Source organism: Dipodomys ordii, unplaced genomic scaffold, assembly GCF_000151885.1.
Source record: "Dipodomys ordii isolate 6190 unplaced genomic scaffold, Dord_2.0 Scaffold18, whole genome shotgun sequence".
NCBI classification, from domain to species: Eukaryota; Metazoa; Chordata; class Mammalia; order Rodentia; family Heteromyidae; genus Dipodomys; species Dipodomys ordii.
The window spans coordinates 11,932,549-11,946,953 of record NW_012267234.1 but is presented as its reverse complement, the minus strand read 5'-3'; the positions used below and the strand labels follow the sequence as shown (position 1 = coordinate 11,946,953).

Below are 14,405 nucleotides of genomic sequence, written 5' to 3'. Positions count from 1 at the left end.
TCGGGGTGGCGCTGGGGCGGGGCCCACCCAGCCCCCCGCGGGACTGAATTGGGGGGCCCAGCCCCCCTCACTCCTCCTCGCCCTGGTCTGGGGCGGGGAGCTGTCCGAGCTTTCAAAGATGCGGCCTTCGGCGCATCGGCCGGACCGAGGGCCAGCCCGGAGCGGGCGCGCGGGCTGCGGTGGGGAGCCTGCCCGCCCCGGGGCGGCTCACCCGGGGCGCAGGCCCTCCACACGTTCGGACTCTCCTCCCTAAGATCTCTGGCTGCCTTTGCAAGTGGTTCTGAAGTCGCCCCGTGAGGTGCCCGAGGCCGGACTTTCTTGGGGGTTGGGGTGGGTAGTGGCAGTCTCCTGAGCCCGGGGCAACCTCCGGAGTCACGAGTGGGGGTCCAGGTCGGGCCTGCGGGGCGTCCTGATGCCTGAGCCCGCGGGCGGCGGCCGGAGCCCGCAGGTGGGGGCACTCTCCCGGGGCAGCGCGGGCTCCTCCCCACGCCCGGGCAGCCAGGCCGCTCGCGAACTCACCAGGCAGCCAAGGCGAGGGGTGGCAAAGCAGGGACAGGCGACCCTGGCATACACAGGTGCAGCAAACCAGTGATTGGGGGACCTCCCCCCCACCGGACTGGCCCTCCTTCCTGGCCATGGCTGCAGTGGTCCACCCCCTTCCGTGCTGAAAGGAGGCGCACTGCCATCTGCTAACGGGGACTTGTCCCCTGCTCCAGGCGAGGAGGGCAGGCCCGGGGAGGTGCCCGGCCTATGGGTGGAGAGGCTCTTACAGCAGGCCACACTTCCTAAGCTCAGGTCTTCCGGACAGGTGAGGCCCGGGTGGCTGTGGCCGAGGGCAGCTCACGAGCGCCAGGGAGGAAAGCAGCAGGCGGGTGGGTTAAGGTTTGTCATTTCTTTATTGAGGGGGGCGTCATTCAGTAGAGATCTTTGTGCTGGTCCCAGTGTGCACACAGGCATATACACACGCAGATGCACACACGCACACATACACACATGTATACATACACCAGGCCAGAGCTCTGGGGGCTGAGGTGATGCTCTTCTCACAGGGGAGAATTAGAGACTGGTTCCAGAAGAGGGTCGGCTTCTGAGGCTGTGGTGCCTCCCTGGTGGGGAGCCAGCTGTCTGAAGCCAGGGCGCAGCGGACCGTGCTGGGGGGGCCCAGGGCTGGGCTGAGAGGTGCTGTGTGGACAGAGCGGCCTCCGTCCCCCTCCCTGCTCTGGTGGTCAGACCAGCACTGCCCCTGAGAGGCAGATCCTCGGGGAGGTGACCTGAAGACCCTGAGTGCTTCGGGGGCCTTTCTCCATGCCAGGTGTGTCAGAGGACCACCTTGCGGTCCAGGTGGTCCCCGCGCCCGCTGCGCTGGTGCCTCACTTCTAGGTGCTGGTTCTGGACCTTCTCAAAGTGCCGCAGCAGCTCTGCGTAGTCGATGCTGGCAGAGTCACCTTTCTGGGACTTGGGGGCAGCCTTCAGACTATCTCTGAAAGAGGGGCAGAGGAGGATGTGAGTGCGGGGGCCGCGGGGGCTGCTGGGAGTGTCTGGCCACCCCTCCCCAATAACCCGCCAAATGACCAGCCCCAGGGGCTGAGGGGAAGGGGAGCCCTGGGCACCCACTCTCCTGCAGTTGGTGGGAAAGGCCAGCCTGCAGCTTGGCGGTTACTCAGCCTGTGGGCTGGCAATGGCGCCCAGAGCAGGCATTGCATGGGGAAGCATTTCCTGTTTACCAGTGGCTCCCTTTGGGGTGAAAGCCAGAGCCAGCAGCCAGCCAGGAAGCCAGCTGGGGCCTGGAACAGGGTCTGGGGAGAAAGAGGAGGAGACAGCTTGGCCCTTTCTCCAACTGAGATTACGGAAAACTCGAAGGGGCCCTCAATTTGGCAGGGATTTGTTTTGGGGTTTTGGGGAATGACCTGAGACCTGCAGTCACTTCCCGGGGGTGGGGTGGGGAGGGGAGAGCTGGCCTCACCCCGGACATGCTGATGATAGCTCCTACCCTCCATGCTGTGCAGCAGCACGGGCTGTGCACTGCACCATGGCGTGTGGCGCTACCTATACTGGTGCCATGTAGTAGGCACCTGTTACCCCACTGCAAGCCCAGTGCTGAGCTTGCCCTTGGGGACTGGAGTCTCTTGGGCTCCTGCCCCACTTCTACCCACTCGTCCAGCACAGGCTCCTGCAGCCTTTCGTTCCTCTCACGCTGGTCTTCCTGGCTTGGAGGAGAGCTGCATGAGCTGCTGCTGTGGACCAGAAGTCCCTGGCAAGGGGTCTCATGAACCGTGGGCTGCTCAGCTAAGTGGAGAAGCCTTGGGTCTTTTGAGTTCAATGACGAGACCTCAATGTTGAACAATACAAGCAACAGCGAAGTGCAGGAGCGAGGCAGGCTGGACCCAACCTGAACACGACTGCATCCTACTCTCCAGCAGGTGACTCAGTTTCCTCATCTGCCAAGAGGGATTGCCACAGGCAACACACCCAGGGGACCAGGTCTTTTTCTAGATGGGATGTCTAATAGGTTTAGCCTTGTGTCCAGGCCCAGCCAGTGTGGTCACAGTTCTTCTACGAGGTGAAGCATGCCAGGACCAGCACTTAGTCCTGGCCCTCCCCTCCTGTCACGGACATGCTTGGCCAGACATGGGCCTCCGCTGGCCAGGGGCTGACAGGCATCTCAGGCTCACCAGGCTTCAGGTCAGGACAGGGGACGGCCCTCCACACACAGCTAAGATGCCATGTGGGCCGCCTGGCCTGGGCAGCCTCCTGCCCCCAGCCCATCACTGCCTCTGAGTAAGCCTCCCCGCCCTCCAGCCCTCACCACAGGGGGTTCTAGCGAGGTGGTGTGGGGTGCACTCTAGCCAGCTGGGCCCGAGAGGCATGGCATGCTAGGTTCTTGCTGCTGCTTTCGACTCCCTTGGAACAAGGAGAGGGTTCTCTCTGGTACAATGACCTTGTGGCCAAGGTGTCACTACCCCAAGAGAGTGTGGGAGATGAGGGGACACAGATGGACACCTGAGCTTGGAGCACTAACTCTAGGGCTTGGCTAGCTGATACCTAGGCCGCCCTGGCTGGGACAGGAGAGGGCATGAAGATGAAAGGAGTCATCTGAGTTTGGGTGCCCACAGGTCCTCCCACTGTGCCGGCCATCCTGAGAGCTGAAGTCTAGGGCTGGAGTTTTGTGGACATGCTGGTAAGACATGGCGATGGCGTGGGGGTGGGGGGTGATGTACAAAGAGAAGGGGGTGTGTAGCAAGACATCCTGCCCATGTGGGCAGACCCCTCCTGGCCTAGGTCTGTGTTCCCACGGAGCTGATCTGAGCCTCGAAGCCATGATTCCTCTCCCTGGCCTTGTCTGTTTCCAGTAACCCTCCGGCACTGGGTGACAGGAATACTGGGTCAGTAGGGCAGAATTATGATTCCAGAGCCCGAGCTGGGCCTCCTCCTGCCACCCCTCACACCCACCTGCCACCAGCTTTCTGTTCACAAGGTCCCTCTTGCCTCAGCGAGGAGACGGTCCCTGGGGAGCGGCCACGATGCCATGAGCACACCCAGGGAAGGGCAGGCAAGGAACGCAGAAACTTCTCCAGCTGTTCCCCGCTTCCAGGCCTGTCTACCAGCTGCCCTGGCTGAGATGCTCCTCAGTCTCCGTCCCTCGGCTCCCACCCTGCAACCTGACCCCGCCCCAGCTGTCTGAGGCCCCTTCCTCACCCACTGCTCTGGTGTGTCTAAGTGCGCTTCCCAGGCCCTGGCAAAGAAGGGCCAGCAACGGGAGGCCTGGAAGACCGAGAAGAGCCCTCCACATCTATTTAGTCCAAATGAAGAAGCCAGGAGTCCAGAGAAGGCATAGAGTTTGTCTGAGGCCACCCGGCAAACCTCTGGCAGAGATCCTAAACCAAACCTGTAAGCCACCAAATGCCCCAGTTCAAGTTTTCCTTGACTCTGTGGCGAGCCTGAAGAAATCCTCTCTCCTTCCAATGGGCCCTCATGTGGCTTGGGTAGACCAGCGAAGGGTCTTGTTACCCCCAGCCTTCCCTCCCATCCCAAGACCAGAGAGCACCGGGCACTTGAGGGCTCTGAGCAGAGCTCAGCTCGCAGCCCGGCCCCGATGCCTCCCTCAGGAGGGCAGGCTGGTTGCTACTGGAAGCCATCCTCTTTTTCCTCTTCCCCCAGCACCTGCCCTGCTCAGTGCCTACCAGGACAGCCAACGAGCCCCACAGGAGCCAATGCAGAGGCCGGGCTCAGGAGGTGGATTATGGCTTCAGGGTCTTTCTGGAATCTCAGGAGCAGCAAGCATTCTGATGGGAATCTAAATACAGGCCCCACCCCAGGCTGACCTCTAGCTCCCGGGGACACCCACTAAGTCCATAGTGCTGTCTCCTGGGGCACCATTGGGTGGCACCCAGAGCAGCTGAGATGGTAGCCAGCATAAGGCCTGTTCCTACCACCCAGAGTGCTGCTGTCTAGGAAAAAGGGCGAGAAAGGCAGGGAGCTGGGCCCCGTGTGGCCCGGGACAGGCTATCAAGTGCCTCACACCCAGCTGAGGAGAGGCTGGGCTGAGTGGAGGGAGGTTGGGAGCCTCAGCCCAGTGGTCTGGGGTAGCCAGGAGTGGCAACAGGCCCAACCTGAGGGTGTTCGAGTCTACCCTGTGGGCAGAGGCCTGAGGCCTTTGCTGGAGCAAGGCGCCAGGCCTGCTGAGCAGCTCCAACAGCCGAGGAGGGAATTCTAGACACAGGGCATCTGATGCAAGCTGGGTGCACTCCATTCAGTGTAAATCTTCTCAGTGGCTCTGCTTGTTTCCATGGCAACCTGACAAGTGAAATTTTCCATCTCGGATGCCAAATGCCTGTGGATGAGGCAAGGCCTCCAAGGGTTACCAAATATAGACACAGCCCAACAGGCCATGGGGCCGGGCCAGCAGTGGGTTCAGGGTGGGTGCTTGGACCCCCCTCCCCCGCCCAGAGGAGGTCAGGATCCCAGCGGCAGAGCTGAGCGTATACCCCTGCCTCCTGCGCCATGGAGGATGGTGGGGGGAAGGCCTGGGTGATGCGTGGCTTCCACATTTGAGCCTCTCATACGGAGGGGCCAGCGAGGCTATGTGAGGGCTGGACTCTGGCCTGACTGCCACTTGGGCCACTATCTCCCTCCATCTCCACGGGGTGCCTTTCTAAGATCTTAGCGTGAACCCCGACCTCATTGAACAGGTACAGGAGGGCAATGCTTAGGGCCACGGTGACAGATGAGTGTGGTGCCCAGGCCGGGGGGGGAGGGGGCTCCCTCGGAGCCAGCACTCACTCGGTCTGCAGCAGCTCAGGGTTAGGCACACACTGGAGCCGGTGGGATAGCAGCTGGAAGGCGCTGCTCTGGGGCAGCAGCATGAGCAGGCCGTACAGCGCCTTGATCAGGTATGGGTTGTTCTTCACATCCAGCAGCTGCAGGCGCAGATCTGCAGAAAGGCAGAGGGAGGGGTCAGAGTCCTGGCACTGCTCTGGAGCATACCCAGCCCATCGCCTGGCCCCAGCGCACATTCAGGCCAAGAACTCGGCCTGAGCGGGGCCGGACAGGTGGCTGAGGCTGAGCCGGTCAGGCGCACTTCCATGGCCAGCCAGGCCTGTCCACTCCTCCAGGTCTCAGCTGTTCCCATGATGTCATCTCTCTTCCTGTCTGCCCACCCCATCTTTCCAGCAGTCTCCTTAGCCTAAGGACCCTCACACTTGCCGCCAGGTGTGGCCCACCTTCCCTATGTGTGGCTGCCCCCCTGAAGTAGGTGGGCTGGGGGCCTGGAGAGTAACAGATTCCCTAGTTGGCTCCACACGTGCCAGCACGAGTGCTATAAATAGGCTGAGCTGGAGAGAAAGACAGTGGACTAGGGCAGCACTGAGGGCAGGGAGGAGGGCACATGCTTTTGTGTGTAGTGACGCATACAGCAGAGCCTGGAGGCCCGGGCCCTCCGCTCCCCTCTTTTTCCCACAGCAGGAGATGCAGCCCTGGTCTTCAGCCATCACCAGTCCAACCTGGGGTACCAGATTGGCTGGTGGCCATACCTAGGGGTAGAACCAGCTGTCCTAAGGCTGACGTGGGCTCATTTCTCACCTGAGCCTTGGCAGGAAGACCAGAAGCTCCTCCTCCCACTGACGGGCATCTTTGGGGATGACAACCCAAACCTCATGGAGAGCAAGGGCGCTGGGGTTGCTGGGAGTCTGGGCATCCGGGCCTTGGGGCCAGGGTGAGGGGAAGCCAGGAAGCAGGAATCACAAATGGAGACTGGTCCAGCTGTGCCCAGGCCCAGCCACCCACAGCACAGTCAACTCTGTAACTGGTACAAACCCCCTGTTTCTTAGCACACAACCCCCAAGATGGTCGGATCTTGGGATCTCGGAAGTGAGTGCTTTTGCGTGTGAACGCACCGCTGCTGGCTGACACCCCCTCCCCCAGTTCCAGATGGGTTGATCACAGTAAGGGAAAGTCCCAGAAAGGGTAAGAGACTAAATGTTGAGCTGATCACCAAGTCAATGACGTGGTTAGTCATGCCTGACTACAAACCCCCAAAGGGCGGCTCCGAGGGCCTGCTAGAGGGAGTGCCCTTCTTGCGCACCTGGCTCCATGGGCCTTTTGTAATAGCCTTTTTAAGAAAGGGGTAACCGTGTTCCCCTCAGTTCTTATGAGCCACTCCAGCAAACAAATCCAACCTAAGGGGAGCTGTGGGAGCCCTGATTTTCAGGACCAGGGACCTGGGACCAACATGCAGTGGTACGGAGCCGCTGGGGGACCAGCCTGTGTGATCTGACGGGTTTTCCAGGTAGCAATGAACTGGATTACAGGGTGCCTAGCCCATGGGAGGCCTGCTGCTGATGGGAAGAGATCCTTACACCCGTGAGGTGACAGGAGAGTTTGGTGGTGACTTTACGGGACATGCTGGGGAAAAGGTTTAAGCCATCCCCGTGGCTCGTAAGCAGCATGGACCTGTCACCAGTCCCTTGGGGAAGCTAGGCCGGGCCTGCCCGGAGTCCGAGTCAGCCTCCAGGTAACGTATGTGGATGGGTGCTGGGGTGGGTGGTGAGTGCATGTGCTGCTGTCGGTACCTTTTCCAGCCCATGCCGGAGAAGCTACCCATGGCCTTGCCTGGGTCAGCCTGGACCTCACCTCAGGTGAACCCCGGGCACGTCAGTGCACAGGAGGCGGCGTGCTTGGGAAGGCTGGGAACAGGGTCTTGTCCCCAAGACCTGAGTCACGGTGGCACCGGCTGCTTGGAGCGGCTGACCCTTGCAATGGGAGGGAGTTGGGGGGTGCTGGGCTCCAGGGCTCAGGCTGGGGAGGCTGGAGATGCTGCCTAGGAGCTGGAGGCCTGGCAGCCGGCTTGGCAAGGTCCCCAGCTGTCACCAGAAGTGCTGCCTGTTTTGGGGAGCAGCACTGCATGTGCTGCTGTTCCCCCGCAGCTGCCGCTTCTGCACATTGTCATGCATCAGGCAGCCTCAGCCCATTGACTCCAGCACACATCATTTCTTCTTTCAGAGAGGGCCCGGCTCCTGGGTGAGCAGGAGTACCTGCAGGGTACCCACAACCACAGGACTAGGGCAGAGGGTGACATGTTAGGAAGTGGTGACTGGGGATACTTCTGGAACAGGGCATGTGTGCACTCTGTAATCCCAGCACTCAGGAGGCTGAGGCAGGAGGATCTGACTTTGAGACTAGTTTGGGTTACATAGCAAGACTGTCTCAAAAACCAATCAACAAATATGCCCTATAAAAAACCCTTCAGGTAGATTGTGTGCCAGCACTGGCTCATGTCTACAAGATCCCTAAGGACAGACAGGACCAAGTTCAGATGCCAGTGTTCCAGTTAGACTTTCAGCCCTGTCACCCGCCCCCTCCCCATCTTACATTCTTGACATTCTAGAAGCATCCCTGAAGCGACTGTCTTCCCTCCCTTCCCAGCTTCAGCCAAAAGCAGTCTTTGGGCTGGCCCTGTCCCAGTCTCAGTCGCGGCCAGCCTGTGGCTGAGTGACAAAGGACGATCCGGAGGTGGGGGTTCTTACATGTGAAGATGGGGCACTCGATCAGCTGTACCAGCTTGTCCACCTCCGTGAGGAAGTCCACGGTGACCTCCAGGTCCCCACTGGGTGGGCAGTCAAGGAAGGTTTCGGGGTAGAGTCTGTGTCTGGGAGGGGGTGGCTGGAGCCCTGGCTCGGCGCTTCGTGCATCTCTCCTCTGCAGCCCTCGCTTCCTGGGCCGAGCCCGCCTCTTGCTAAGCAGGATTTGGCACACAAAGGACAGATGTCTGTTTTCTTTCCCTTTCTGTCCCTCTAAATGGAGAGCAGCACAGCCGTGCCTCCTGAGCGGGGCTGGTTCCGCTCTGGCAGCTCTCTTCTGCACCCCCTGGCCCGGAAAGGCTCTTATCTCAGCCCTGCAGCCTGGCAGGGGAGGGCGGGGCAGGAAAGGCCCCTGCCCCTGCCTGAGAGGTCAGCTCCCTGCAGGCCACCGCGTGCAAGGAGCTGGGCAGGAGCCTCCCAGCTCTGGGTCCTAACCAAGAGGGGCAAGGTGAGGGTGTGGAAGGTGGGCAGACTCCCTGAGTCAGGGAGGGTCGGCCACACCTGAGCCTCAACGTGGCCCCCTATAGGCGCCTTTCCTTACCCTTGGCCCCTGGTCCATTAGTGGGGGGAGTCTAGTTTTGTCTCCTACATAATGCTTGATTCCAAGGTCGCATGGCAGGTGCACAGAAGTTATTTTACTTCTGTGTTTAAAAAAACCTGGCTGTGGATGCCTGTTGGTGAGGCAGGTGCTGTGGCGCGCGTGGGCTCTTCCCCACACCTCTTCCTGAGACCTCCACGCTGCCTGCTTCTCCTCCTGTGTCTTCTGCAGAGCTGGCTCTGGTTCTGTGGCCTCTGGCGTCCTGACACCTGAGCTCACCCGTGGGCCTCACCTATACATGCCTGGCACATCCCAGCATGCCCCTTTTTTTCTTTTTTTGGTCGTGGGGCTAGAACTCTGGGCCTGGGCACCATCCCCGAGCTCTTCAGCTCAAGGCTGGCATTCTACCACATGAGCCACGGTACCACTTCTGGTTTTCTGGTAGTTAATTGGAGGTAAGAGTCTCAAGGACTCCTCTGCCTGGGCTGGCTTTGAACTGTGATCCTCAGATCTCAGCCTCCTGAGTAGGATTAGAGGTGTGAGCCACTGGCGCCTGGCCCAACACATTCTGGTGCCAGGTCCTCTCCACTGCTCAACTCTGGGCACGGCATAGAGTGCTACAAGTGCACTTCTGTGCAGGGGCTGCAGTGTGCTCCTGCATCGCTCCTCCGGGGCTGGAGCAGGGGGCTCCCCTCAGCCCCACCCCCACTGCTGCCATTTCTCCAGGCCTACCCACTGCACCCTACTAAGAGGCTCGAGGAGGGCCCCGCCTGCGGCCAGCAGCTCTCTCCCGAACACATCCCTCGCCGTGCTCTGGCAGTGGCACGGAGGCCTCTGTGTGCCCTGCAGCTGAGCGGGGGTGGAGGGGGCACGGGGAAGCCGTGAGAGAAGGATACAACTTCTGAATGAGGTCATAGGCGTGCCGGTAGTTCTGGGTGAGGAAGCAGAGGGACACCGTGGTGACGGGGTTGTGGCACCAGGAGCGGTACAGGCAGCAGAACAGGTTCTGGCTCTCCTGGGAGAGGTACAGCATTAGGCGGCCCTGCTCTGCTCTCCTCCCTACCAGACCCACAGGGCACCCGTGGCGCGAAGGCCTTGGAGGGGCAGTGAAATGGGCCTTTGGGCGCATCCGGGGTGCCAGCTCAGCACCCGGCTGTATTTGGCAGTCCAGCTGGGAACGAGCTGTCACAAAGGAAACGCTGACAGCTCCTTCTCAGACCCTGTCATTACCTCCAAGCCCCACAGAGCCACGTGGTGACGGTGGCGGCGGTGGCAAGGGCCTGGTTGGGGGCGAGTCTACCCTTTGTAAGCTGGCATTTCTGCCCCCCAGCAAAAGGACAGGAATTGTCCCCCACAGAACACTGTGGTCCTGAAGCCTGGGGTAGGGGGGAGAAGGGGGTACAGGCAGGAGGGTACTTCCTGAGGACCCAGCTCTTCTCTCCATCCTGAGCGCCGTCCCCCCAGCCCTCCCCCCCAGGAGCCACCTCGTGTACTTAGTGTACTTGGAAATACTTGGGAAGCCCCTGCCCCCAAGGAAAATTCTTAAGGCCTCTACAAATGTCTGGAAGGAACCACAGGAGGAAGAAGGCAGGGCTGTGGCCTGGGTCGTTCTGAACTACTTTGCCCTAGATGCCCGCAAGACATAGGCTTAGATGGCTTGAGACTCTTAGGGAAGGGGCGGGAGCGGGGGTTCGGGGTGGGTGGGTGACCTAGGCCCAGACCAGGGAGTAACCCCAGGATGGAACTAGGCCTTTGGCTTGGAGACACAGGACTTTTGACCTTCATCTCTTCAGCATCCTGCAGTGTCTCCTTGCTCTGCTCTCTCTGACCAGCCCTTGGGCAAAGCATGGGACAGGAAGCAATGTGACACCCTGGCTTACAACAGGCATTTTATCAGACAGATGTGTCCAGCTGTGGGAGAGACAGGCCAGGACAAGAAGGGAGAGGAGAATAATTAACCTCTGGCTCCCTGGTAGGATTACAATACTGACCTTGAAATGGGGGGGGGCTCTGCCTAGTGTGTGTGGGGGTGGCCTGGAGCCAGCAGAGCCTGTTTTCTGGGAGCAGTGTGGGTGGGGCAGGAGTCAATGACAGGAAAAGGATGGATTACCAGTGGGGGTCGGGGGCATGGGGACTCTGCATCAAGCATGGAGCCTTCTGAGGGTAGCTATTGATCACTCACTCCAACATGTAGCCATCCACCCAGAACCTCCATATTTTATACAGCCAGAGAAGGTCCCTATTTCATTCTTGTCTCCTCCATGATTCTCCCGGGGCAGCCAAGGGGTGGCAGAGTGTGTGTGCATGCAAGCCTAATCCAGGGTTGGAGCCCCTGGGCACAGAGTACCAGAGTCTTCAGGTCCTTGAGCTGGTTCCTCAGTTGGAAGAGCTCGGCAGAGGTGAGCAGGATGGTGTTGAGGGTGTGCACCATAGTGGAGGCAAACTTGAGGTCCTCCTCCTGGAGCAGGATGTCGGCCATGGAATGGAAGATGTTCTCTGCGTTTAGTAGGAGACAGAGCTGCCTGCAAAACAGTTGCAGTAGCAATGAGGTTCTGGCGGCCTGGACACGTCTGGGCATGGGTTTGGGTTTGGGAAGCCTCCTCCTGATGTTCTTGGGCTTGTTTGGGGCTCAGACCCTGAGGCACAGGGGGGACCTCAAAGATGCTTGCAGGAGGCCTAACCCATGCTGCCCACCCAGCCCTGCCATCTTCTGAGCTCTTACATATACACTGGGGTCCCACCTGTCAAGGAACTGCTGCTGCTTCTGGATATTCCCTCTCTTGACAAACCTCACCTTCACCTGACATGTTCTCCACATACAACTCATACATTATTATTTCCCCTCAAGAAAGCAACCCCCACCCACCGCAATCAGGGGCTATGCTGCTCACATTCTGTCTGCTGCTTAGAGTGAAACCTGCAGGTAGCAGGAACCTGAAAGGCCAATCATTGGGCTGAAGGGACCCTTGGATGGCCCTGAGCTGTGTCTTCCTGCTATAGACGAGGAAACGGGTTTGGAGATGGGAAGAAGCTGGATCAAGATGTGGGACCGGGTGAGCCAGCACCTGGCCCCACTGGCCCCCATGTCCCTCCTCCAGTAGAAGTCCTGGGAGTAGGGGCTAAACTTAGCGCACGCGATTTCCTGTTGTAAAAATGAAGCCAGGGAGTCTGGGGAAGGAAGAAAAGTAGCTTTTCCAGGATCTCCAAAGCAGGGTGATGTCAGCCTGCTGACTAGGCCACCATGCTTTCAGAGGCCCAGTCTAGATGGGAAGAGCCCCCCAAACCACCTGGGCAATGATGACCTGGCTGGCATAGGGCGGGAGTGGGCAACCTGGTGGAGGGGGGTGGTGGCTCATGGCGCTCTGCCCTCACAACCTCCAATGTGCAGCCGATACTGTCTCCTGACTCCTAGTCCCTGATCCAGGGGCCTGGGCCTCGAGGTCTCAGGCACTAAGCAACAGGAGCCACACTTGGAGGCTACAGGCCTGACACAGGTCTAGTTCCTTCTAGGCTCTGAAAGCATACCGATCACAGTTCGCATGATCAGTCGTCCATTTCCTGCTTCCCTCTGAATTCCAGCCATGGCTTTGTGACCAGGCTGGAGAAGATTCCACCCCACCCCACTGCCTGCTCTGGAAAAATCCCAGAGCATTTGGTAACGGAGAGGCCAAACCACGAAGGCAAAACAGTGGGCAGGCTGTCTCCAGCCCTGCCCCACGTGGAAGTAGCAGGCTTGAGCAAGAGAAATCCCAATGAGACTGCAGCTCAGTGGGAGACGGGTAGTATGGACCTGGGAAGGAGGTGGGCACACCATCAACTCTGCTACACACATTCATCTGGGTGGGCAAAGGCCTTGGAGTCTGCTGCCCCATCCCCAGCTGTGCGGTACCAGTGTCTCTGTATAGCAATCTCACCATGGCTTTATTGGGGGCATGTCTGTAAAAGGTGGGGGGAACTAGTGGCAGGCAACTGGGAAGACGGCGCGCATCTTCTGTGAGGCACCCAGCATTCAGCATGTGGCACGTAGGCATGAGCCCTCATAGTGGGAACAATGGCCAGTCCCCAAGTGGGGCATATTGCCTCCACACACACAGTCGAGAGGCAGTGACCCTTCTGCAGAACCCAGACAGGGTTTCCTGTCCCCTCCCCCCCCTCTCCAAGGCCTATCTCCAAGGCCATAAGACAGAAATGTTCCAGAAGGGCAGGCTGGAGAGGGTGGGCAGTGCTCTGACAAATGGTCACAAGTGCCCGTCGCCTGCAGCTGCTGCCGTCTCCATGACAGAGGCCAACAGCTGAGTGGCTGCCAGGCAGCACTCTCCAGGGACCCAAGGCCAGCCCAGCGGGCCTGCAACAGCCGGAGGGTGGGGCCTCTCCCGGGAGGATGGGCTGGGGAGGGTGAGGAGGGAGCAGTAGAGGCGAGGTGAGACAGGTGCCGTGTTCTCCAGGTGTCCCGACCTGGGGAATGCAGACAGTACTACAGTTCAGGGATGGTGGGATTTTCTGGAAACAGGCTTCTCTTGCCACTGTTGGACAGTACCTTCTCTTGTTTTTTCCTTCCACCTTGCTGACTGCGCCTGCACCGCTGTGGTCGGGGGTCCCTCTATTCTTCTCTCTGGTGTGTCTCCCTTGGGAGTTTGGGGTCCCGTGGGTATATCCACAGCTGCCTGGAGTCAGTGATCTTGCAAGTGTCTCTCCTGTCCACAGCTCCAAGCTCTTAGTGGGACAGTGCTTGCAGTAAATGTCTCTGCTGGCTGCCTGTCAGGCACTTCAAGCTTTGCAAGGCTACAACCTAACTTCAAATCCCCGTAGGGCTGTCTTCCATTGTAGTGAATGGCGTCAGTGGTCATCCAGCTGTTCAAGTCTGTACCAAAGAATCCTTATCGCCAGGCCCTCCATCCAGCCGGGCAGCAGACCCAAGGCTTTGCCTTCTGCCAGTTTCCTGCCTCAGTCTCCTTGTCCTGCTCAGCTACTACTGTCAGGGGCAAGAGCCAGTCATCTCTTGCTGGGTCCGTCCCGAGACCTCTTCATGCTTCCAAATGAGCGTGGGGTCTGTACTGGGTCCTTACCAGAGGCTTGTCACTGGACCATCTACAAGACCTCATGTCTTCTGGTGGCTTCCTCTCCAGCTTCAGCTCCTACATCTTTTGCTCAGAACAACTTCCCAGGCTTTCCTTCCGTTTCAGACGTACATGCATGCTGTGCCTTGAGGCCTTGCTGTATTCCTGCAAAGCTCTGGCCAGGGAGGTCTCAGCTCTGCCTGGGTCCTACTGAGGCCTTGGTTCGACACATCTATTCCTGCTTTTCTCAGAGCATTTGCTACGGTCTCGTGGGACACTTGTCTGCTCTGTTCCCATCTATCCCATGCTAGGATGTGAGCTGCTAAGGCAGGGCCTTGTCTGCAACCCACACGAGGGCCTGTATGTAGCAGGCAGCCTCCTTCCCTCCCCTCTTCTTCCTTCCCTTCTCTCTTGGCAATACTGTGGCTTGAACTCAGGGTTTTGTACTTGCTAGGGAGATGCTCTACCACTCGAGCCATGCCTCTAGCCCTTTACACTTTAGTTACTTTTCTGACAGAGGGTTTGAGCCTTGTGCACAGGGCCAGTGTGAGACTGATCTACCTGGCTTCCAGGTGCCTCTGGGATGGCAGACGTATACCACTACATGGCCTGAGTTACACTTTTACGCTCACCTTCTAGGCCAGGCTGCCCTGCCTCCTCAGTCCTCTCTGTGTCTCCCCTCTCCTGCTGAAGAAGATTTGGGGGGGCCAACTCATGCCAGGATGACTCTGGAGT

General features: G+C 59.3%; 1 protein-coding gene across 1 annotated transcript in view; it reads right to left on the bottom strand.

Annotated features, from left to right (window-relative positions):
- Positions 1-877: 877 nt before the first annotated feature.
- Vac14 (Vac14 homolog (S. cerevisiae)) overlaps positions 878-14,405 on the bottom strand; it is a 91,942-nt gene continuing 78,414 nt past the window's right edge. Inside the window, exons 15-19 of the mRNA XM_013012959.1 lie at positions 10,961-11,135; positions 9,510-9,628; positions 8,022-8,101; positions 5,281-5,431; positions 878-1,480 (exon numbers count right to left, since the gene is read on the bottom strand). Of these exons, the coding sequence (XP_012868413.1) occupies positions 1,318-1,480; positions 5,281-5,431; positions 8,022-8,101; positions 9,510-9,628; positions 10,961-11,135 (688 nt within the window). The 3' untranslated portion in view covers positions 878-1,317. The remainder of the gene's footprint in view (positions 1,481-5,280; positions 5,432-8,021; positions 8,102-9,509; positions 9,629-10,960; positions 11,136-14,405) is intronic.